The sequence below is a fragment of the Leucoraja erinacea genome, chromosome 29 (genome assembly GCF_028641065.1).
Source record: "Leucoraja erinacea ecotype New England chromosome 29, Leri_hhj_1, whole genome shotgun sequence".
Lineage (NCBI taxonomy): Eukaryota > Metazoa > Chordata > Chondrichthyes > Rajiformes > Rajidae > Leucoraja > Leucoraja erinaceus.
Window position 1 is genome coordinate 18,087,878 of NC_073405.1, and position 26,010 is coordinate 18,113,887.

Genomic DNA, 26,010 nt, shown 5'->3' on the forward strand with positions numbered 1-26,010 from the left:
CAAAAGGCATGAGAAACAAGATTCTCTGGTCTGATGAAACCAAGATTGAACTTTTGGCCTGAATGCCAAGCATCATGTCTGGAAGAAACCAGGCACCGCTCATCACCTACGGTGAAGCATGGTGGTGGCAGCATCATGCTGTGGGATGTTTTTAGGACGACAGATAGCACAATGGGCTAAGAGTTCGGCAGGCGACCGGAAGGTAGCCGGTTCAAATCCCGCTTGGAGTGCATACTGTCGTTGTGTCCTTGGGCAAGACACTTCACCCACCTTTGCCTGTAATGGAATGTTACGGCGGCAGGCGCGGGCACACCGCGACGCCCTGTCACCTTTCAAGGGAGAGCTAAAAATGACCCTAAGTTGTCTCTGTACAGCCAAGACAACGCAGGAAATGGCTTCGTTTCATTTCTTTCGTTTTTCATCGGCAGTAGAGAGGCCCAGCAGGATCGACCAACTTGAACCCGATCGAAAATACAGAGAGATCCTTGATGAAAACCTGCTCCAGAGCGTTTGCACCTCAACTGGGGCAGAGGTTCACCTTCCAACAGGACAATGACCCTAAGCACACAGCCAAGAAACGCAGGAATGGCTTCGTGACAAGTCTGTGAATGTCCTAGAGTGGCCCAGCCTGAGACCAGACTTGAACCCGATCGAAAATCTCTGGAGGGACCTGAAAATAGCTGTGCATCGATGTTCCCCATCCCCCAACCTGACAGAGCCTGAGAAGATCTGCAGAGAAGAATGGGAGAAATTACCCAAATACAGGTGTGCCAAGCTTGCAGCATCATACCCAAGAACACTTGAAGCAAAGGTGCCTCAACAAAGTACTGAGTAAAGGGTCTGAATACTTATGTAAATGCGATATTTGAATTATTTTGCTTTAATTACTTTGCAAAGGTTTCTAAATACCGGTTTTTGCTTTTTTATTATGCGGTATTGTGTGTAGATTGATGATAAAACAAATATATTTAATAAATTTTAGAATATGGCTGTAAGGTAACAAAATGTGGAAAAAAGTGAGGGGGTCTGAATACTTTCTGAATGCACTGTAAGTACTCTCTATTTTTCATGTCTTTTTTTATTTATATTTTGCAGCTTCAGACGGGTTTGATCACCACTTTTTGTGGCCTCCATCCCGAGAGAAGCCACGCTTCTTCATCATGACATCGCTTCTTCATCATGACATTCCTAATTCAGAACAGGCTTGGACCTTCTGATATGGCGTGTAACTGCACTAATCCCGAACATTACCATGGCAACCCCTCCTCTGCCTTTTATGTCCTTTTGGGTAGAATTGGAAAAGGTCCAAAGTCTTTCCTTAATCCTGCTTTTCTTCTTCCTACAACTATAGAACATCAAAGAATAGAAACAAACTACTTTGCCTGCTGTAGTTTGGCAATTCATGAAATAATTCATTCGTAATACTATGCACCTCTTTGTCACCTAACTTGCTAGTTGCTTTTTACCCAAATACTTAAACTCTCCTCTTTTAATTCTATTTCTATCAGTACCCACAGGAAAAATTCCATAGACTAAAATCCAAATGTTTGCTCTGCCATTCATGAGCCACTGGAATGGGTGGCAACATTTGCCAATCATTGCCATCTTGGATCATTTAACTCAGCCCAACTAGAGTTGGAGATGAGGGGTTTTGGTTTGCAGGGTGGCATAGTGGTGCAGCAATAGAGTTGCTTCCTTGCAGCGTCGGAGACCAGAGTTCAATCCTGACTGTGGGTGCTGTCTCTACGGAGTCTTTACGTTCTCCCCGTGACCGCATGGGTTTTCTCTGGGTGGTCCAGTTTCCCCAGCATCCCAAAGATGTGCAGGTTTGTAGGTTAACTGGCCTATGCAATTTGTCCCTATTATGTAGGATAGAATTAGTGTGTAGGCTACCATTGGTTGACATGGACTCGGTGGGCTGAAGGGCCTGTTTCCACGTTGTATTTCTGAACTCTAAACTATACTCAGTAAGGCTAATCCATTGTGAGGTCATGCAGTGAGATCACTCAATCACTCAATAAGTTAAATCAAACTCAACAGGTTAGATAAATCGCAGCCTGGACTCTCATTTCAGCTAGCAATGCTTAAATAGCACTTAACCTTCAGATAAACTTGGCAAAACAGAAACATAAACAATAAAAGTGATTATTACAATTTGAACACAGCAGTTCTGAAAGCTGGCATCTCAATGGGCTGAATGTCATAAGAAAATCTGAAGTATAAAAAATAAAATGTGGTGATGCACAATGGCTACTTGCATTAACAAATCATTTATTTCAAGGTCAAAATGACAGTATCCATGGTCAATCATTCAAAAATATTTTAGGAAAGACAGGAAGAAACTCTTTTTAATTTATCTGTGATTGGGGTGAGCCATTCCTGAGAATAAACCGATACTAAATCTCTCTTATGTACTGTAGAAACAAGGAATTGCAAATGCTGGTTTACCAAGGAAAGACACAAAATGCTGGAGTAACTCAACGGGCCAGACAGTATCCTTAGAGAACATGGATAGATGATGTTTTGGGTCGGGACCCATGTCGGGACCCAAGTGGAGTCAAGGAATATGGGGAGAAGGCAGGCACGGGTTATTGATTGGGGACGATCAGCCATGATCACAAAGAATGGCGGTGCTGGCTAGAAGGGCCGAATGGCTTCCTCCTGCACTTATTTTCTATGTTTCTAAACATCATCTATCCATGTGTTTCCAGGGATGTTGCCTGATCCGCTCAGTTACTCCAGCATTTTGTGTCTTTCCTGCCTTGGGAATATTCTGTGGGCGATCTCTGTGATAATGGTACCACCACTGTGAAAGAACAAATAGCATTTGGTACATTAGTAGTCTATGCTGTGCACTCATTAGTTATTCTGTACTGTAAAACAGAAACATTTCCAAACCTGCACACTGGTTAGGAACAGTGTCAGGTGTTTGTGATTTTGACTAGGCATCAAGTTTCCACAAGAATGCAAATCTCTGCTAGTTTCTCGAAGATCAAGAACTCGCAAGCTGCAGGTATCATGGATTCATTTCTAAAGTAATCCATACTTTACCTCGTACTCCTGTGAAAACTTCAGGTTGTCGTTTGCTTTCAAATGCTCCGTGTGTTCAGCGAGCTCTGTGATGGGAATTGGTGGGTGACTCATCATGCCTGTGGGAAGACATAATGGAGATATCATTTAAAAAAGCAAACAATGAAAGAAACACATCGTTATAATTCATTCATCAGTCCCAGGTGAAAAGGCTGAAATGAGAGGAGTAGAAGAGGATCTGTGTGGTTAGAACATTACATCATCAGGGCTTGAAATTTGAGACCCAACAATTTGCACGGAACCCATTTTCTTACAGGAAACACACTGGAACCCTCTCAGTGTGGTTTCTCCGGAAAGGTATTTCCATCAATTTATTCCCAGTCTGACTAAAGTACTGGAATCTGCCTCCTGATCTTCTCCTGCACACATGGGCTTATGAAGTCAGTTTGAAGTCAGCCTCATCCGTTTCCTTAACTACTGCCATTTCTTCTCTCCCACTTCATCTGTCCCTCCCCAATGATCACAAAAACTTTAAATTTTGCAAGCGGCATCATACCAATCAGCATAGGTAGGAAAGTGAAATGGGATTCCAAACAAGGAGTGTTGTTATACATGATAGTCAAAGAAAATCAGGCTACCTGAAAATATTTCAGAAAGTTGAAATATATTTTAACCAACTCCTTTTAAAGAACTAAAATGTTCATTGTATTTACTAGTGAAATTCTCCTTCAGTTATGTGCATGCAGTTTAGAGCCTCAGTTGTATTTATGGCACAGTAAGTTCAGGTTCTGCTTGGGTACCCAGGCATATCTGACTGTTTAATGGCCCACTCCTTGCAAGGGTGACTTTGGAAGGGGAAGCCCAGGGGCCTGATGAGGGGTTGAGGAGTGTTTTTACTGGGTGTGATCCATCACCTTGTGAGGGGAATTGAATGTTATTCCTGGGTTTTCCAACATAAGGAGTTTCCAGTTTCATCCTGGGAATGGGGTTAGGCAAGATGGTAAGTGGAAACATTGGCTTCTCAGAAAAAGATAGTTAATTGCTTGGAGAGCACCATCCATTTCACCCCATCTGCAGCAGCCAATGGCTGAGGAGAAGCAGCGCAGGGAATGTTCTGAGGGAACAGTTGTGGAGGTGTGATGAAAGAATAGGAGAGGTGGGTTAGTTAAAGGACCTTTAGGGTTGCCTGGCCTCAGTTTGCTGGGATGCAGTTCTGAATCCTCTGCCATGCTAAGCTCACGACCTCTGCTGCGCAGATGTTAAAGAGTGTTGAAGGATTGAGCAGGCGCAGTGAATATCGAGGCCAGTTATCATCATCCACAGCCAAGAATTTGAACATGACAGTGGTATTGCTGATTCAGTTGCCTGATACATGCAGAGATCAGCAGGAAAGAAAGGCAATAAAAAGAGCAAAAGACACCCCTTTAATAAAAAAACACTGTCACTGTGGATCTCTGTGACAAAATCACGCTACTCCTGGAAACATACAGAAAGTGCCCACTTTCTTTCCACACCAATGACACGTACCATTAGTGTTTGTGCTTCAACTCAGTTTACTTACAACAACAGGTGAAGTGACTGTATGTTATTAACCTGGTGTCCTCTGCATACTTTGAAGACCTCGCAGTGTGTAATGCTCAACCCCAACCTAAACTACTTCAAGGATATTCTCTCATCGAGAAATATTATCTTGCAAACCATAAATTAGAAGTCTATAAACTAAGTGAAATCATGAATGTCAAAGTTATTAAAACATTTAATATTATATTGCGAAAACTGTATTACTCATCTTGCACGATATGAATTGTAATAAAAATAAAATAGGGTACAGGACCTTGTTTTGTGCGATGCAGGCAGGTTTGCTGTCTATTTTTTTTAAATTTCAGATCTGCTGTGTATTTTTGTTTATCTAGATGGGGAAGCCATGAATTTTCATTTTGGCATGCCTTCGACAATATCCCCATTTAATGAGTTTTCCTGCGTTGCCGTGGTTACCTGGTACTTTGGTGCATTGTTTTGTTTCCCTGGGTTTTCTCTTTCCTTTCTGATCCCTATATCTGGCTGTCTCCACAAGCATGTCCCTAATGGAATTACCGGGCCCTGCTCGAGGAGATAGCGGGAAATGCCTTTGGTTGCTATGGAGAATTTCAAGCCCTGTTACAGATTCAGCAGAGTTTGATCATTTGAAGCAGACAGTATGGACGTTAAAATCGAGGCAGCACAGAGATGAGAAGCAAGCATGAAATCATCATCAGTTTTTATGGTGGGACATCGCAGCAGATTCTTACAACACAAAACAAAAAGGGTACTGTGTTGGAGAATACATTCCAGCATCATGGAAAACGGCAGATGCAGCCACACTCTCTAGCAAAAGAGGAAGCAATTGAGGCCACCACCTTAACCACCCTTCCCAAGCCTTGCACGGACTCACAAGAGTGAAAAGATTTGGGCGCGGTCTTTGCCTTTTGGAGTTTTGTTGTAAAAGGCGGCTCAAAAACAAGCTTGAAGGTAAGAGATACTCCTGTGGAGTAGATCTCCCTTCCTTCACTGCACAGTCCCAGATGCTGCACGTTCCAACCTAGGCACAGTGGAAGTGCAGCCTTTCTGAATCCATGACTCACAGGTTACTCTTTAAGCTACCCACTCTTTACTTTCACATCCCTTCGACTAAATCTCCCGCTCAGCCGACATTATTCCTTTTATATGCTGCAGTACCGTTCCCACAAGGATACCCATTCCCACCAACCTCGCCCTCATCCCTTGCCCCATCACCAAGGACAGCTATCCATGTTTGAATCTTGTCTATTGAAGTCAAAGGGTTATTTGTTTAGGAGGTCCTTGCAGATCAAATGGCATCCTTCCTCACCAAACGGTGATGCAGTTTCCAATAGTTAATATACAGCGATGGGGTAGGTAATTTCTATTTTCTCCAGCTCTGTGTGACTCACGGTCAACTAACGATGTATCAAGCACAGGACCTCCAGTCTCACCTCCTCGATGGCCAATATTTGCAAGCTCAGCAAACTAGAGCTTCACACTTTGCTTTCTGCCAAACCTTGTAACCAGGTTCCCGAAACCCATCCAGTTAGCCCACAGACACACGTAGATGAGAGGCTATCATTTAATAACGTTATGTGGGGTTGAGGTTACTGGTAGAAGCATTGCATTTGAGCTGGCAGCACAAGTGTTTAACATCTGGTCCATTGATATCTGCAGTATTCGAGTGACTTCTCCTGCAGTGGATCGTGGTGGCAGTGTAATTGCTAGGGTCAGGATATGATGGAGGGGAAGTAGCAGTCATCTCTACCTGCCACCTCAACTCAAGTTGGTCTCCAAATGTAAGGAGATATTTGCAAAACAAATGTGCCAACTGGATATTTCAAGGAACATGAATATACATTGAAGGATACACTGAAGGTCAGTGCAGCCTCTGGAAAGTCTCTGTGGTGAAGAACATCAGTTTAGGGCCCTGTAACCTGGACATTGAGGGGCCGGTTCCTATGCAACAGAATCTCAAATGCTCGCTGGGTGCATTGTTTAAGGAGTCAAAGTGAGTGGCGTTGATAAGGGAATGTATTGGATTGATGGTACAATAAATATATTGAATGTAGAGAGATATATTGATATCAGCATTGCTTTATTATTGTCACATGTACTGGTTATATTCACTATATATATTATGAATGAAATATATTTCTGAAATTAAATGTGGTCTGTGCGTGTTCCACCACATACACACTGCAGGCACTGGTACAGTACAGGCATCATGGCACAGTGCGGAAATGAGTTTAACTCTCTTGGTTAATGAGGAAAGCATTGATTCCTTGCAAGAAGACAGCGTGCGTGCGTGCGTGTGTGTGTGTGTACATATTTGTGCATGTGCTCCAAGTACTTAACAGATCAGACAGCATCTGTGGAGAGAGGAACGATTTAGGCCAATAAAGATTCTGATAAAAATGTATCAAACAGAAATGTAAACTCCATGTTTCTCTCCACAGGTGCTGCCTAACCTGATTATGTCTTGCTCTTTCTGTATTTATTTGAGATTTGAAGCATCTGCGGTATTTTGCTGATGTACAGAATACTCCCAGCTCCTCAAACTATCTGTACAATGAAGAGTTAAAGGACATGCAATCTATGATGGCCCTGTGTCATTTAGTTGTACAGTTGTACATGCACATCCAAAGCACCAATGAGGTGAATGAATATCAAAAGGTTGTATCTTGCAGAACCCAGATTCATTTCCATTTATATTACATTATTCTTCATTCCACAAATCTCGTGGAAGACTGCCGTGTTACTTATGCTAATTAAACCTAGCTACGGACGAGATATATATAATCTGTTGGATTTTTCTCTTGTCACTATTCAAGGCCAGAATTTGATCAATGACTGGGGATGAATATAATGGTACGAAAACCTTCCATAACAATCCTGGCTCAGAAGTTGTAAAGTGCATGAAATAAGAGGTCAATGGGGCACTGCCCAGGGGAGCCAGAACAGATTACTGCCAGCTTCCAAGCAGTGATACCTCAGCATGTGAGGTTGGAGGTGTAGTGGGCTGTAAAGGATGCCTCATGTGAGGAGAATCACACCAAGGCCTTTTCTCTGGGGTTCTGCCATTGAGGACAATGGCGATTGAAGAGGAAGTGAGATTAGCTGTAGATTTGAGATAGAGAGAACAAGATAGCTAAGGAAGTGAATCATTGCGGAAGTTGTGGGATGGGAGTGGGATGGGGGGGGGAGGGGGATTGGGAATTGTTGGGGGAAAGTGCATCCCAATGGAGAGAAGATCAGATTGGCGTAAAGTAATAGTTAAGCGAATGACCATGGAACAGCCATTTGTTTGGGGAGAAGATCCTAATAATCTGAGGGTATACACGAGGGAGATGATCAGATGGGGAAGTTGACTTGGAGAGATGATGGGGTGGGGGGTGTTGCAGGTGATCTGTTGAGGGGTGGGAGTAATTGAGGTGGAGGTTGAAGCACCATCTATCAAAGATAATTTAAAGAAAGCACGTACCTGGCAGAAGATGCTGGCCCCAGGCCCAGGAAGGTCAGGCCCTCTAATGAATGCCACAGCTAACCTCAGCCCTGATTGAGTATGTAAGCCTCATTTGTGCAATACGATCCCGCACAAATGATGTCAAAAGAAGCATTGCCTGCTGTCATTGTGCACCCCCTCTTGCCCCTGTGCACACATGCATCATATGCATGGATGTATTACGTCTTGTTTATTTGGCTGTGCTACCGGGTCCAGCTATTTGAGCAAAGATCATTGACAAATGACAGGGCAGGATTCATCCAAATGAATGAAATTGGGGCCCACCTTCTATCTTAGCAGCAGGGTGGCTTGGAAAGGTAAAGCTAGGTGTTATGGCCATTTTTTCCTGCAGACCCTCCACCTTCTGCCTGATAATACTTTGTACATGGTCTGCACATTTATGTATTGAGTCTGCACATTTATGCACTCACTCGTCAAGCGCACATTTCTCTAGATGGTGAAACACCAGATGCTATCAATTGCCATTCATGTTGGTGAAGCTTTCCTGAAAGATCTGATAAAATGCTGACAGATGTAAGTTCGACCATAAATTAGGGGCCTGCCTAATCATGTTTAAGCATTTGATGACAGAATGAATGGCCATCACCCACTGACTGCAATGGACAGCTGCCCTGATCTGTACCGTGTTGAGGTGAAAATTTGACACTGTGGACAGCACTAAACCTGTTTGTTTTCCACTTCTGGCATTTGGTTCTATTGAGATTAACTCGACATATGTGTAAATTACCAATACTAATTTGTACCCCATTGTCTTGAAGACACATAGACTGGCCGTCAATAATCAAGGTTGATCTGAAGCTACATGATCGTACTGTTGATCTGAATATGAAATTAATATTTGCATAATATTTGCCAGTTTTATGTAAAATTATATTTTCAGCATTAAATGTTATTAAGCCATTTTGTCATCCAGTTCACAATTACTTGTAAGAAATCCAGTGAGGTGGCTGGTATTAAAATAATCCTCAGCATGATTAATAGTTTGATAGCTGAGAGTCTATTTGTGTGCAGCTGCGTTGATTGTATATACAGACAAATAATTTGCACTGTGCATATGCAAGCATGTGTACATTTGTGCATGTGCCCATTAATGCATGTGAGTGTGCATGCTTGGTTGTTCTGTGTATAGTATATGGGAAAGAAACTCGGTAAGAATCAAAATGAATGGGAAGAATGGCCTCCCCTCTTAAAAAAGTTCTATGATTCTATGAAGAGCAAGGAACAACATAAAGAAAAAGGCTTAAAATATCCTCCAGTCAAAATTAATGGTCCAAGTTCAAACTGCTGTCAGATTTGCATTTGACTGTATATATTTGTCTTTGTTTTTTTCTCAATAGATCTGAAGACCACTGAGTACAAAATATGCCAGAAAGCTCACAACCCTGAGGAAGATCCCAACCAGAAACATTGTCTGTTCATTCCCTCCCCAGATGTTCATTCAGCATTTTGTGGCTTGTGCAATTTAGAAGGAGGTTTGATTTTGATATTTTCCCAAAATAATTGAAAAATAAACTAATCCAGTTTATCAATAAGACCGATGAGGGGCTTGACATGAAGAGCAGAAGAATTATCGTGATTAAAAACACTTCCAAAGATAGTGAACAGCCCAGATACAGTGAACATGGAGAGGATGTTTCAACTAGTGGGAGAGTCTTGGACCAGAGGCCATAGCCTCAGAATACAAGGACGTACCTTTGAAAAGGAGATGAGAAGGAATTTCTTTGAGGTTGGTGAATCTGTGGAATTCATTGCCACAGATGGCTTTGGAGGCCAAGTCAATGGATATATTTAAGGCAGAGATTGACAGATTCTGGATTAGTAAGGGTGTCAGGGGTTATGGGGCGATGGTAGGAGAATGGGGTTGAGAGGGAAATATAGATTAGCCATGATTGAATAGCGGAGTAGACTTGATGGGTGAATGGCCTTATTTTGCTCCTAGAACTTATGAACTTATTTGAACAGAACAAATTATATTACCTCATGTGAGTTTCTTTCTTCTTAAATTGGGCTATTCTAACAATAATTTTAGTGTGATTATTGATTCCCTTCTGTTGAATAAACAGACTTGGCTGAGAGCACTAAAGGTTGTGGTGGTTATGAATTCTACCCAGGGTTATAGGCAGTTTTAAGGTGAGTTGCCTTCCAATGCAAACTTTTTACCAACCATTGCAAAGAATTTTTAATAGATATCGATAGATGGTGCCACCACTTTGCATTTGAAATTCTGTGATGCTCTATGCCGGTTGGGCCAATTTTGGTTAAACTGCAATGAAAAAGACAGGACAGGCTTGGGTCTTATGAACCAACATCCTCTGTGGTGTGGAGAAAATGACATTGGATTAAATAGCTATAGTCAAAGATTACTTTTGATGGTAAGGATAAAGATTTTATTTGATATGAAAAGCATGGGAGAAATTGGTTCAAGCATAAAGAAGAGTAATCCTCTTCCGTTCAGGGTCCAGAGGAAGTTCCTCAAGTGTATAAAATCATGAGGGGAATGGATAGGATGAATGCAGTGTCTTTTACCCAGGGCATAGGCTTCAGGCGACAGGTATCTGATGGGCAATTTTTTCCTCACAGAGGTTGGTGGGTACATGGAATGAGCTGCCAGAGGAAGTGGTTGAGGCATCTACAATAACATTTAAAATACATTTGGACGGGTATATAGAGAGGAAAGATTTAGAATGATATGGGCCACTTGTGGGCAAATTAGTCTAGCTTAGATGGGGTGTCATGATCGGCATGGGAGTTGGGCCGAAGGGCCTATTTCCGTATTGTATAACTCTATGATTCTATCTGAACATTTTGTTGTGATTTGTAATAAATCATTCCAGCAGTAGAGAAAATATTAACATCAGGAGAAGAGGTGCAGCATAGGTCGCAGGTGAGATGCGTGGAAACACATCAGAAGGGACTATATATCGGAATATCCTATAATGGTTTTGCCATCTGAGAGATGTCACCTTGGTATACCAAACATAAATTAATCTGAATTGGACCAAAACTGAGCAACACTTCATCATCCTCCCCTTCATTAGAGTGCGCAGCTTACCTATTGAGCTGGGAATTTCTCTGGCCGTCACCCTCCACAGGAAAATTGTGAATTAACGGTGTAAAACCATTCCTTGGACAAATTTGGTAAAGAACTGGCAAGGACATCTTGGGCCGAATGGCCTCCTGTGTTGTCACCATTCCATGAAAACTACTGTGTGTGGAAGATTGGCTCCTGAAGTCTTAGCTTCCAGTCTATCTGTCTCTCCTCCCCCTCCCCACCCACTGCTCCCATGTCCTGACGCCCACTAGACCACCAGACGAAACTGATGAAGCCACAAATCTGCAGGCAACCCCAAATTGACGTCAAAAACATACACCTAAAAAAACATGCAAAAGTGAGAGGAGTTAAAAGCTTAGCCAATGAGCAGCCAAGAGCTCGAAAGAGAAACGCAAGTTAAAAACTACATTGAGGTGGATAAGAAACACAGATTTATACGTACTTACATATATAGATATATATATTATGTTACATATATATGCTATATATATTCAAAACAAAACAAAATCAAATAAGCTAACAAAACAATAGGCATAAAATGCAAGTGGGAACTAACTTGCAAATTCGGGTTCACTGAGGGGACTGCTGACAACAGATTCTGTGAAAAGAAACATCAGCACGTGAACACACTTAAATCTACAGGCTGGCAGAACGCAACTTAAGGGGGAGATAACAGAAAACAAAACGGGAACTCAAACAAACAAACAAATGCATGAATAAACAGTCAGTCTCCGATCTGGCCCTCTCAAAGAACTCGGCAATTTGTTACGTTTCTTACCTCTTTGTCTTGTCTTTCTCTCTTCGGCGCTCGCTCTCTCTTAAGTGTGGTAATTGTGTCCACGCGGAATGCCTGAGGAGTCGGGACCCCAACTTATGAGGGCAGATCCCCAGAGTGACTACGGTAAAAGTTGCTCCTGGGAGGGTAACTTAGACTATTGGCAAGACTTAGGGGTTAAGGTTAGATAAAGGCTAAGTGGGGTCCACAATCGGACTTCCATTGCTTTTACTCCTGTCGTGACTCTCATCTTGACTTCCAAGTTTTGTTGGGTGTGATTATGAATGTTTCATCATTCATTCCCATATCTCCAACTGCCCCACCCAGTCAAATAATATTTTAGTAGCTCATTAAACAAAAAGTAATGAAAAAAGCATTAAATAAAGTTTTTCTCGGGTTGGGTGCAGCTGTTTGCTGGGGATTGATTGTCTGGGAAGTCTGGTAATTATCTCAACTCTGTTCCAGACCCATTGACATTTTTCTGCGATCACTGTGGCACAGTGGTAGAGTTGCTGCCTTACAGCGCCAGAGACCCAGATTTGATCCCAACCACAGGTGCTGTCTCTGCGGAGTTTACGTTCTCCCTATGACCACCTCTGTCCTGGTGCTCCGGTTTTCTCCCACACAGCAAAGATGTATGGGTTTATCGGTTAATTGGTTTTAGTAAGAATTGTAAATGGTCCCTAGTGTGTAGGATAGTGTTAGTGTGTGGGGTGATCGGCGTGGACTCTGTGGTCCAATGTACCCGCGCCCGCGCTGTATCTGTAAGCTAAACTAAACTGCTGCAGAAAGTATCCCCGGTTGCACAGTGGCTCCACAGTCGAGCTCTGCCTCTGGATCTTTGCTGCGTCAGCCATGTTCTAGATCACTGATGCTGCTGACTGTGTCTGCCATGGCTCTGATGAGCAGCAGCAGTTCCAGCCGCTCCCTTATGGGCACCAATGCCATATGCATCAATTCCGTGGAGCCCACTTGCATCATCTAACTCAGCACAGATTGTGGACTGACTGGGTCACATTGGGCTGTTGCTGGCACTATCAAGCAGCCATAATCTAGTAACCATAGAGAGCTACCTTGTATAGATGAAGCAATGATGGCAGGGAACCCATCACAAGTGCTCTGCCTCACATTGAGGTAGTCCGGGGCTGCATCACACAGCCATAGTTAGCTCTCTCCTTTCGTACCCCAATCATTAACTGTACTCCAGGTGACCCGGGTGTAAAAGTAAACGGGTTTTGCTCCCAAGACGAGTCCTTTCTCATTGCTTCCAAGAAAAAAACTTGGAGTGTAAATGGAGATCAATTAGTCAATGGCCTTGTTTACCTGGTCAATAATTTTGACTGCTCACCTGCACTGGATTAGTGATTAGTTGTGCTTATCTTAATCAACTTAATGTTCAGTCATCAGACCTGGCGGCATGGACAGATTCCCAAATTTCTTGACATCCAGAATACAATGCCAGAAAATTCACTGACAAAACAAATACCCGGCCTATTGCTTCTCCCCTAATCGCAGCGCTTGCACACAATGTGTTAACCAACATAAAATGCCACCACATGGTGAAACATCCTTCCTAATTTGTCGATAAACACCAAGAAATTCTCAAATGCACCAAATGATTGTTTCAAATGAATGACTGATTCAGTTGTAATTGGCAAATGGTTTTCGATTGTATACCCATAACATGGACTCCCAAAGCAATACAAAATCCAGTCGTCACTACCTTCAAATGCATGACCTCTGTCAAACTGGATTTGCAGAATAACCTTGCAATATTATAGAATTCTTATTTTATGATGAAATCTTCCATAGCAATTGCATCTTTTTATGGGGCAAGTGGTCGTGCCTTGCTCTATGCCTCAACTTTCTCTCTGGTCATCTATAATAGCGAACAATATGAGCTTAGGTTTAGAGGGATACAGCTCAAATGTGGGCAGGTGGGACCAGTGTAGATGGAGCATCTTGGTTGGGATGAGCAGGTTGGGCCGTAGGGTCTGTTTCCATGCTGTATAACTCTATGACTCCAGTGATCTACCTCTTCCCCTTTGGTCCTGCTGTTTTCCAGTAGACCAGTGGGGGATGTGTGGATTTGATCTTGTTTCTTTTTATTCACTTAGGACAGTCATGCCCCTGTCCCACTTAGGAAACCTGAACGGACACCTCTGGAGACTTTGCACCCCACCCAAGGTTTCCCTGCGGTTCCCGGAGGTTATTGTCAGTCTCCCTACCTGCTTCCACTTCCTGCAACCTCCGGCAACCACCTGCAACCTCCGGCAACTGCACGGAAACCTTGGGTGGGGCGCAGTTTCCAGAGGTTTCCGTTCAGGTTTCCTAAGTGGGACAGGGGCATAAGGCTGCTGATTCAACCTTGAGGTGCTGTGTGGGCCCAAGCCCATGTGCATCCACTTTGCAGCAACACTGCACTCTCCCCTACAGTGGGGTCAATTAATTGCATAGTCGAGAAGGATTCTTCAGGAAGAAAATATCCCTTATCTACCAAAAAAACTGCTAATTTCTACCCAGCGGTTTTATAAATAATGGAAGAATCCTACTAAAGATTTAACATTTGGTTAGGGATCGTATTTCTCAAGCACTGGTAAAAACGCCTCGGCTAATCATCCATCACAAAGAGTCACATTAAAAGCCCACACATTTTAATATTTGATGAAATGCGAGATTTAAATGTGTTTAGATTTGTAATTACAACATCTGTTGAAGGGTATGACAGGGAGGTTCACACTTTTTGCTGCAAGTTTTAAACATTCCTACAACTGCTGTGCCTTGAATGGGAGGTCTTGTACACAGCAGGCTGCTATCTCCTCTCTAAAGAACGTGGCCAGGAGATTGGCAACTGTGGTGCAAACTGCCCCAGCTTTTGCCAGCCCCAGAAGTAACCTGTCTGTGTAAACGTGGAGAAAATATAACTCTTACAATTAAGTTAGCCATCATGGAAGTGGCTTTGTCAGATGCTGCTGAGGAAGAGAAGGAAGAGCAACATTCCTGTTGCTCTTCCTTCTCTTCCTCAACCTTTCCTCCCCTCTGTCACGCCATCTTGCTCCTGCCATCTCCTTCCTCCTGTTCTCCTCCTCCCATCCTTATCCCTTCTCTCTCTCCTAATATAATGCAGTATCCTTTTGATATATGCGACATAACAGGCTGTTGAAGCTTTTTGTGGAAGGACTTTGTTCTGCCTTGGTAGGATGGATTCCTCCCAATGGTTTCCATAAAACTTTACCTGGAGGATTACTGTGAAGTAGAAAATGTCACTGATTGCCGGAGCCGGATCGAGATTAGCTTAAAAAATTGGTGGAAGGTTTTCATTCTGCGATATCTGACAATCCTTTCAAGATACGAATGAAGGGACCTCATCCCAATTTTGCTCACCGTAATGGCTAGATTAAGCTAGGCTTGCAAACCAATATTGAGACTATTGAATCATCCATGGCTTCTTAGGGCAAGTGGGAGAAGTGGGGACTGTTTACCATTGAAAATCCAGCTACTTTATCCATCCATTCTTGGGAAATGAACTTACATTATAGCCCCTGCAAGATGCTTTTCCATGCTCAGTCTTTTACTGAGTTCAGGACTACAGACTCAAAATATCACCATAACCAAAAACATCGGAGTGTCGTCACCAGAATGGCAGAGTAACATTCTCTGTTCCACTGTTGCATCACCGCCACCCTTCTGTTCATGCCCAAATAGTTCACAGTTCAGTGTAGTCAGGCTCAGCTAAACCTGTCCCTGCGGCACTCACCAAACATTGATAAACAAAACCAAAGCTTTCTTTAGATTATTATAACTGTACCGACAGAAAGCACAGTCACTGCATCTTTACCTGGCGTCTGAAAGTTGATGCGTCTCATTTCGACCGGGTCCATGGGATGATGGGATGGCACTTCAGCATTGTTGAGAAGACACTTGGTCCTGGGATCACTTTCTTTGCGTTTTCTGTCATTGGAGTGAAAAGAATATGTTTGGTAAGGATCTTCCGAGATCATTGCTTACTTATGACATGTGCAGACAAGAGTTGAAAACATAGGCTACTAGAAACTAGGAGCAGGAGTAGGCCACCGGGCTCCCTCAAGCCTGACCCACCATCCAATATGCTCATGGCTGATCTGCCACTGGCCTCATCTCATCTTTAGTTTGGAGATACACTGTTGAAACCGACCTTTCAGCCCATCGGGTCTGTGCTGACCAATGATTACCCTTACACTGTTTCTATTCTACAAACTAGGGACAATTTACAGAAGCTCAAACCTGCACGTCTTTTGAATGTGGGAGGAAACCGGAGCACCTGGAGAAAACCCACGCGGTCAAAGGGGGAATGTGCAAACTCTGTACTGTCAGCACCCATTGCCAGGATCGAACCTGGGTCTCTGATGCTGTAATGTACCAACTCTACAGCTGTGCCACTGTGCCGCCCCATCTTTTAAGCCAGTTCCCCAAGCCCTCAATTCCCCGATCTTCCTCCTTCAATACCCTCAATGATCCAGCCTCCACAAATCACTGGGTCAGAGAATTCTAGAGATTCATCACTTTCTGTGGGATGTTCCACAGACATGACAACCCCATTTCAAATGACCACACCCTAATCTTGTAACATTGTCCGCTTGTTCAAGATCCTCCCACTGGTGGAAACGTCTCGATATCTATGCTGCCATGCCTCCTAAGTATCTTAACTGTCCCAGTAAGATTATCCACCAACAATGGACAGCACAGTGGCACAACTGGTAGAGCTGCTGCCTCACAGCTCCAGAGACACAGGTTCAATCCTGACCCCGGGTGCAGTCTGTGTGGAGTTTGCAAGTTCTCCCTGTGACTGGATGGGTTTTCTCCGGTTACTCCGGTTTCCTCCAACATTCCAAAGATTTGCAGGGTTGATGGCTAATCAGGCTCTGTAAAAGTGTGAGCAGGCAGTGGGACAACATGGAACTAGTGTGAATGTCGGTGTGAACTCAATGGATCGAAGGGCCTGTTTAAATGCTGTATCTTAAATAAATAAATAAATAACATTTCTCTCTCTGAAAGATATAACATGAAGTCTTCTAAGTGAAGTCCTCAGGAGTAGTGTATTTAATTTTCTCTTAAACCTGGTTTACTAAGCTTCGTTGACTACAAGTTGGCGCCAATTGAAGCAGAGTTGAGCTTGCCCCGCTTCATTTCACATGGATGAAAATGGCCAGGAGACAGATTAGACCTCTCTCCAGACCAGCAGAAGGATGGACCTCCTCTGTGGCATCTTGCAACGTGAATCTTCAAATGCGTTTGAATGAGGACTGGGTAGAGTGAATGTGGAAAGGATGTCTCCACTAGTGAGAGAGTCAAGGACCAGAGGCTACAGCCTCAGAATAAAAGGACGTAACTTCAGAAATGAGATGAGGAGGAATTTCTTTAGTCTGACAGTGTTGATTCTGTGGAATTTATTGCCACAGAAGGCTGTGGACGCCAAGTCAATGGATATTTTTAAGGTGGAGATTGACAGATTCTTGATTAGTAAGGGTGTTCGTGGTTATGTGGAAAAGGCAGGAGGATGGAGTTGAGAGAGAAAGATAGATAGCCATGATTGAATGGCATAGTTAACTTGATGGGCCGAATGGCTTAATTCTGCTCCGAGAACGTATGAACATGAATTTAGGACTCAATCCTGTAAACATGACAAGGCAAATCTGGGTCGAGGACTGACATAGCAAGGTTTTGTTTACCCTAACCTTGCAGCTATCATTTAAGAAGAGTTAAATAAAAGTATTTTCAGTATACAATAAAAAAACAATTTAAACAGAAAACAAGTTACTAATTGTCGTAACATTGCAAAATAATGGAAAATAGTTTGGAATTCTGGATTAAAGTGGCTGCTTACCTGTCGGGCTTGCTGTCCATGATGAGTGCATTAAGGGAAAGATAAGAACTGTGTAAGTGCTTCAATATAAACGTTAATAGTTCATACACGTATAGGGGGCACCATCAGTGATCCCTACATAATGCTGGCAAGCTTGGATACTCTGTCTAGATCTGGAATGAAACCTAACTGTAATGCTAACAGTAATATTAAAGAACAGAGGTGGTAGATTCTAGGATTGAGGGGACAGATTGAGGGCCAAATGGTTAAAATGGCAAAATTGTTTCCTTCAGATACTCCAGAGAGCACCCCCACTAAACAAAAATATCACCCTGAGTAAAATTCAAGCCAGCACTGCCAATGGTGATGCCACAAAGTCCCAGTATATATTGAACTACCTGATCTCAACTGGGATGCCCATGACTGATGTCTACTGGTTGATGCTAGCAGCTTGATGACATGTGATGTCCAGGGTCACACAGGAGAGATGGATGCACACAATATACAAAACAAGGACCCCCCAAGAAGCAAGTATGTCCAAACGTAGAAACAAGGAGTCGAGGATGCTGATGCCGTACAAAAGGACACAAGATGCTGGAGTAACTCAATGGGTCAGACGGCATCTCTGGAGAGCACGAATAAGTGACATTTCATGTCGGGACCCTTTGTACCACTGACCGTGCAATTCAAGACCTCTTAAACATTACAAACCAAATTCTTTGTGTCGATGCTGGTTTAAACCAAAGTTAAACACAAAAAGCTGAAGTAACTCAGAGGGTCAGCATCTCTGGAGAAAAGGAATAGGTGACGTTTCGAGTCTCGTCCCCGAAACATCACCTATTGCTTTTATCCAGAGATGCTGTCTGACCCGCTGAGTTACTCCAGCCTTTTGAATCTATCTTCAAAGCAAATTCTTTGTTGTGTTATTAAAATCACTCAACAAGCATTGAGAAATCTGCATTCCACCATCTCAGCTCTCTAATGCAAGCTCCTCCTCCTTCAATCACCAATCGTGCCAAGGCGACAACCTTCTTGGGTCTGGTCAGAGAATTTGCTCATCATTTATCTCTTCCCCCTTAAAACTTCACCTCTTTGGCTCAGTCAAATTTTCCCGCTGATTATACTCTTGTGCAGCACCTTGGGACATTTTGAGATGATAAATGAACTTCATTACTTCAAATTATTGATATACAGTGCCCTCTATAATGTTTGGGACAAAGACCCATCATTTATTTATTTGCTCCACAATATGTACTCCACAATTTGAGATTTGTAATAGAAAAAATTACATATGGAAGGCACTGTATAGCAACCCAAGAGCATTGCAGTTAATGGCATAGCGTTGCTTCATGTAATACCCCCCAATTCACATCACAAACAACAAATACGATTTTGTAAAAATTGTATGTTTGAGATGAGGCAAGGGTTGATTAATTTCTCCACGCAGAAAGAGCAATTTGAGGACTTTCTACCACATAACGGAGTCAAGATCATCCCGTCAACGGGGGCTCGAGGCCCACGACCGAGGAAGAACAGAAGGAAGAGACTTGAACTTTATTTCGCCTTCTATCACAGTGAGGAATGTGTAGGAGTCACTGTGGTGGATGTTCATGTTAAAATGTGTTTTTGAGTGATCTGTTGCTTTTTATTGTATGACTAACTTGGCCAATGAAATTCCTTGTATGTTGCAAAACATACTTGGCGAATAAAGTGTGATTCTGATTCTGTGATTCTGATTCTAATTCTGATTCTGATACGGAATAGGTGTTGCAGAATTTATGCCACCAGTGTCAAGCTATTTAGTAAAGGCCTCACCTTAATTTGTTTGCAAAGACTAAATGGCTGAATATTAATTTATAGTGGCTTAGTTTACAGTATTGGTGTTCTTTTATAAAAAACACTACAGCTGGAAAGAAGGGTCACGTTTCAAGCGATCACTAACAGTATACAACTGTTAATCCTGGCCAAATTGGAGAGGCTAGGACCCTAACATTGAGTAAAGGCTTCTGGGCTGCTAGGCCATTTGGTCAATTTAAAAGTGCTTTCTGTAGAAATGGGACAAGCTGCAGAATGGTGCCAGTTTGTCTAGAGCCTAGATCAGAGCTGCAGGAAGAGGATGGGAACATCTGCAGACCCTGACAATTAGGTGCAAAATGCATAAAATGGATTGGATGAACGCAAACCAGACCTACACTTTGTAAATAATTGTAAATAATGTTGCAAAGCTTTACTTTGCTGCATGTTGAATGGATTAAGTATTGAGCCTTGTCTAGTTTTTTTGAATATCAGGTTGCGTGTTGCGATGTTCGATTCCTCTGAGAAACACTGTTTGAATACAATGTATTAGCCACTGTATTATTGGGTTATGGAAATGTCTGTCATGTATGGGGTTAATCAATATCTGTTATTGGATTGTAAAGAGACTACCCCCATGTGGTTCGGCCCCTCAAGGTCAGGGGAACTATAAAAGTCCGCTGCCACAAGGTCCTGTGTCGATCTTCTGAGAGAACGCTTGGGACTGAGTGACCTTCTGGAGTGTCTCTGTTTGAGCGAGGCCAGGAGGGCTTGATCAGGCAGATACGAGGATCGAACCCGCGGTGGTTAGGTACAGTAATGGGAACCGTAATTGTGTTTTGTCAAAATAAAGTTTAGATGTGCAAGTGCTTTACTCAGTGATTTTTGACTGAAACTCGACTGGGGGTAAGCTTAGAATGAGCAATTTACACAACCATCATCAGGTTCATCTTAGTTTTGCTCGGTCTCCTTCCTCACCAGGTGGAATTTCCACCAGCCATTCATTCATGATGCAGCTCTAGAGGACTTTGGTTTCATGAAGCAGCTCTAGAGGATTTTGTTTAGGCCACATTTGGAGTATTGCACGGAGTTCTGGTTTGCCCCATTGCAGGAAAGATGTGAAAGCTTTGGAGAGGCTGCAGAGGAGGTTTACCAGAATGCTGCCTGGATTAGAGGGTTTTAGCTACAGAGAGAGGTTGGATACTTAGTTTGTTTTCACAGGAATGTTAGATATTCACGGGAGATGTAATAGAAGTCAATATAATTATGAGAGGCATTGATAGGGTAGACCGTCAGAACCTTTTTACCCAGGGTGGAATTGTCCAACATTAAAGAGCATAATTATAATGTGAGAAGGGGTAAGTTTAACTGAGATGTGCGGGGCACGTTTTTTAGAGAATGGTGGGGGCATGGAATGCATTGCCAAGGGAGGTGGAAGAGGCAGATACGATAGTGGCATTTAAGAAGCCTTTGGAGAGGCACTTGGAAATGCAGGGAATAGAGGGATATGGATCATGTACAAGCAGACGGGATCAGTTTAACTTGGTCGTGTTCGGCACAAACATTGTGGGTGGAAGAGCCCATTCTTGTGCTGTGCTGTACTGTTGTATCTAGCACTCTGCCCTGGCATACTCTGAGTAGAATGGCTGACTAGGTAATGCAGAGCAAACCAAACATCATCCAGAAATCAGGAGGCGACAAAAAGTCCATTCTGAATGAGATGGGGCTAGAGGGAAAGAAGCTAGTATAGCTTAGTTCAGTATAGTTTATTGCCATGTGTACTGAGGTACAGTGAAAAGCTTTTTTGTTGCGTGCTACCTAGTCAGTGGTAAGACTATACATGATTACAATCAAGCTGCCCACGGTGCACAGATGTAGGATAAAGGGAATAACGTTTAGTGCAAATTAAAGTCCAGAAAATGTCAATTTAAAGATAGTCCGAGGGTCTCCAATGAGGTAGATGGTACACAGGACCGTTGTCTAGTTGGTGATAAGATGGTTCAGTTGCCTGATAACAGGGTAGAAACTCTCCCTGAATCTGGACGTATACGTTTTCACACTCTTGCCTGATGGGCGAGGGGAGAAGAGGGAGTGTCCAGGGTTAGACTCATCCTTGATTATGCTTGTGGCCTTGCCGAAGCAGCGTGAAGTGTAGATGGAGTCAATAGAAGGGAGGTTGGTTCATATGATAGTCCCGGCCGTGTCCACAATTCTCTGCAATTTCTTGCGGTGCATCTGTAGAAGTTGGTGAGAGTTGTTAGGGACATGCCAAACTTCCTAAGCCTTCTGAGGTAGCAGAGGTGATAGTATGATTTCTCGGCCATTGCTTCAATATGACTAGCCCAGGACAAGTTGCCAGTTCACTTCCTCACACAACCTGTCAAGGTTCATGCATTTGCCCAAACTTTACACGTGCACGTGCAGCCCAGTGTTAAGTTTTAGTGCTATATGCTCTCTCAGTGTTATCGAACATAGAACATAGAACACAGCACAGGAACAGGCCCTTTGGCTCACAAATGTCTGTGCCGAACATAATGCTAAATAACCTAATTTTATCTGATACCATTATTCATATGCTTCTATTCCCAGCATATCCGTGTGCCTATTCAGAAACACAGCACCCTTTGTAAAAACATTGTTCTGCACTATCTCCTTTAAACTTTGCCTCTAACTTTAAAACAATGCCCTCTGGACATTTCCACTCTGGGGAAAAGGTTCTGTCTACCCTGGCTATGCCACTCGTAATTGTATCTACTTCTATCAGTTCTTCCCTCAACCTCCAGCTTTCTAAAGAAATCAATCCAAGTTTGTCCCACCTCCCCCTGCAGCTAATGTCAGCATTACTTAATTACTCTAGAGTGCTGTCTGGGGCACCACAACCAAACCAGGATCTTGAACCACTGTTAATTTCCAATTGGTGACCTTCATAATTCCCAATGTTAGTGCTTATCCACCAGTGTTCCAGTCTACTTCACCCACCCCAAGCCCATTGATTGAGATGCTCTTACTTTTTGTAGAGTAGGATGGCAATTACAATGCAGATGATGAAGACAACCGCCAGCACTGGGCCCACCACCCAGATGAGACCCTCTTCTCCATCGATTATAGGCTGTGGGTCAGGGTCTGCTGACAGGATGGGATCAGAGTACGGGCTTGCTGCAAACATCTTCTGCAATAACAACGAAAGGAACTTTTAGAAATCATTAAAAGCTTGATGCTAAACATTACCTGGAGGCTTTCATTAATAAATCAGAGCAGAAATAAAACAGGATTCATCTCCAGCTGCAAGTGTTCAGTTTAGTTGAGTTCAGAGAAACAGGCCCTTTGGTCCACTGAGTCCATGCCAACCTGTGATCACACGTATACTAGTCCTGTCCCAGACACTACGGCCCACTGAGTCCACATCGACCAGCGATCACCCGTATACTAGTCCTGTCCAAGGCACTAGGGACAATTTACAGACACCAATTCATCTTTTGCGAATGGGAGAAAATTTGAGCAAACCTACGCGGTCACAGGGAGAACATACAAACTTCGTACAGAGAGCACCCATTGTCAGGATCAAACCTAGGTATTTGGCGCTGTAAGGCCACAACTCAACTGTTGCAGCACTGTGTCGCCCTAAAGTGCTGAATAATTCCAGCAGATCCTGATATACAGTCACTACTGTTTTAGTGGCATAGTGTTATTGCTGCTAACTACAGTCTAACTTAGGTCAAAACCTCCAGAATATCTTCCCAAATGCCGATAACAGCTGAAAGTCTAAACAGGGTTTTTTTGTGACCACGAGGTGATGTGGAAAAGTCCAGGTGGTGATGCTCTTGCTTGATGGAACACACTCAAATCTAATATCTCTGCTTCAGCAATGGTGTTACTGGAATAAAATGTTGCCCACGGGAAATTTAACAAAAGTGCGCAAAGTTTTTCACATATATTTTTAGCTTTTGGAATCTATACTCAAGATCTGAAGGGCAGGATTGTTCCTTCACTGGGACCTAGCACGTCGACATCACTCAAGATCCAATGTAAGCTGCTTAAATGTGGAAAGAAATGGGAAAGAAAACAACCTGCTTCATATAAAAGAATGGAGAGCGTGTGATGCGCATTGGTTCATAGGGCACAGATATAGAATCAAGATGGTTATTTAACAAAGACATGTGCCCGTTATTGGATGTGGAAAAAAGGCAGTGCAGGTCTGTTTTTTGGAAATAGGGGCACAAAGCAATTCACAAATTCTTTTGCAAATGAAGAAATGTACCAACCAATTAAGCTGGATTTAGTAATAAATGATTGAACTGCTCCTTGGATCAGACCAATTATTGATAATATGAATATAAAATCAGGGAAGATCTTTATCCAGTGAATGTTACAACATGGAGCCTGTTACCGGCTGTATTGAGGTGGATTCCACTCTTGCGTTTACATTGAAGCGGGATAAACACACGTCGGGCAAAGGGACTAAGAGAGAAAGGTAAAGCTGGTTTAGCTGTCACGATTACTGTTTCAACCAAGGAGACACCTCCAGCTAACAAAACAGTTTAAACATAGTTATATTTTTAAATGAAGCTCGTTCAATTCTAAGGAGTAATTTATACAGAGGTTATCGTTCCCAAGGATTTCCAAAACACAAGCACAATACTTTTACTATTGGAAAAACATACCATTGAGTTGCAGACAAATAAGTTGAGAACAGAGGCTGAAGAGTGAATTAGGTTAGATTAGTTTAGAGATAAAGCACGGAAACAGGCCCTTTGGCCCATCGAGTCTGTGCCGAATAGACTTACACTATCCTACACACACTAGGGACAATTTACAATTATACCAAGCCAATAAACTACAAAAGTGTATGTCTTTGGAGTGCGGGAGCAAACTGGAGTACCCGAGGAAAACCCACGCAGGTCACGGGGAGAACGTAAAACTCCGGACAAATATGTACCCGTAGTCAGGTTTGATCCCGGTTCTCTGGTGCTGTAAGACAGCAACTTGACCGCTGTGCCACCGTGCTGCCCTGTGTCTTTTTTCTGTAACTCCTGACCACCCTCACTATCTTCCAACATTTACACTTATTCTACTAGTTGACATCATCTGTATGTGAGGTTTTACAATTACGATGACCAGGCCAAGTGGATGTTGTAACGCGACTAATTCAATGTTGACCTTATCACAATCTTGATAAGGATACCGTGGCACTTTGGGTTCATTTTTAGTCGGTTCTGATTCTTTTTTAACTTTTCTTGGAACTTGGAACAGGAAGGTCATAATCTTAAAGTCATCATGGTCAGTGTTGTTTCTCTTCATAATGTTGAGATTACAAATATAGAGGTCACAATCTTATCTTAATTGACACTAAGCTTTTTGAACTTAGATCAGCTTCTGTTGCTGTGCTAGAAAATTGTGGTCAACAATAAACCTTTTGGGCCTAGATAGTGAATATCCATCTTGCTACAAGATTATGATTTTGCTATTATCCTCTCCTAAAAGAATGGAGAGGAGATCCATGAAAAAGAGGGCTTTGTGTGTGTCTGTGTGTGTGTGTGCATGCATGCGTGCTTGCGTGAGTGAGTGAGTCAAGTCAAGTTTTAGTCAAGCCAAGTTGTATTCATCACATGCACATAAAGTGCAGTGAAATGAATTTGCCAGCAGCGGTACAATAAAAAAAGAACATAACAATACACAATAAAAATTTAACACAAACATCCATCACAGCATTCATCATCACTGTGATAGAAGGCACAAAACTTGGTCAGTCCTCCTCCATTTTCCCTCGTGGTCGGGACCACAACCCTCCGCAGTCGCCGCTGCGGGCGTCCAGATGTGCAGAAAAGGTTAGGCCAGGTAAATCCTGAACCAGTGCCTCCCCACCGGAGACCGTGGCTTCAAGATGGTTGAGGCCGCAGGCCGGTGGTCGAAGATCTAAAGTCCCCACTGCTCCGCAGCCAGAAGCACCGCAGACTGCAGAGCCGGCGGTCGGAGCTCTTCTCCAGGGATCCCCGGCGAGGAATCCTGCTTCGGATGGTAAGTCCCTGCCGCGCCCGCGGTTAGAAGTAGGCCGCGGGCCAGCGGTCGGAGCTCTCACCACCGGGGTCCCCAACGAGGGATCCCAGGCTCTGGATGCCGCGCCAGCTGGAATCACCGCAGTCCGCGGCTTCAGGCTGCCTTGCACCAGCGTACGGAGTGCTCCCCTCCGGCAAGGCTCGCCCGCTCCACGATGAAAGAGACCTCGCTGCGCCCGCTGCTGAAGCCCCGAGCGCGTCTCCAGGAAAGGCCACACCGATCCTCAATGTTAGGCCACGGGGGAGGCGACATGGAAAAAGTTGCCTCTCCGTGGAGGAGGCGACCGAAGCGGTTTCCCCCTTACCTCCCCATACCACCCCCCACACAAGACACACAGAGAAACATTAAAAACACACATTGAGACACACTAAAAAAAACAAAAAAAGTAGAAAAAACTA

General features: G+C 43.3%; 1 protein-coding gene across 18 annotated transcripts in view; it reads right to left on the bottom strand.

Annotated features, from left to right (window-relative positions):
• The window catches only part of LOC129711276 (receptor-type tyrosine-protein phosphatase S-like), a 382,253-nt gene that overhangs the window by 54,462 nt on the left and 301,781 nt on the right, over positions 1-26,010 (bottom strand). For 6 of the 18 annotated variants that reach the window (XM_055658801.1, XM_055658800.1, XM_055658802.1 and 3 more), the window contains 4 exons: positions 22,567-22,727; positions 15,761-15,873; positions 11,704-11,745; positions 3,052-3,149 (listed from right to left, as the gene is read on the bottom strand). In XM_055658801.1, the coding sequence (XP_055514776.1) occupies positions 3,052-3,149; positions 11,704-11,745; positions 15,761-15,873; positions 22,567-22,727 (414 nt within the window). The remainder of the gene's footprint in view (positions 1-3,051; positions 3,150-11,703; positions 11,746-15,760; positions 15,874-22,566; positions 22,728-26,010) is intronic. The other 12 variants (XM_055658803.1, XM_055658805.1, XM_055658814.1 and 9 more) reach the window with 3 other exon arrangements.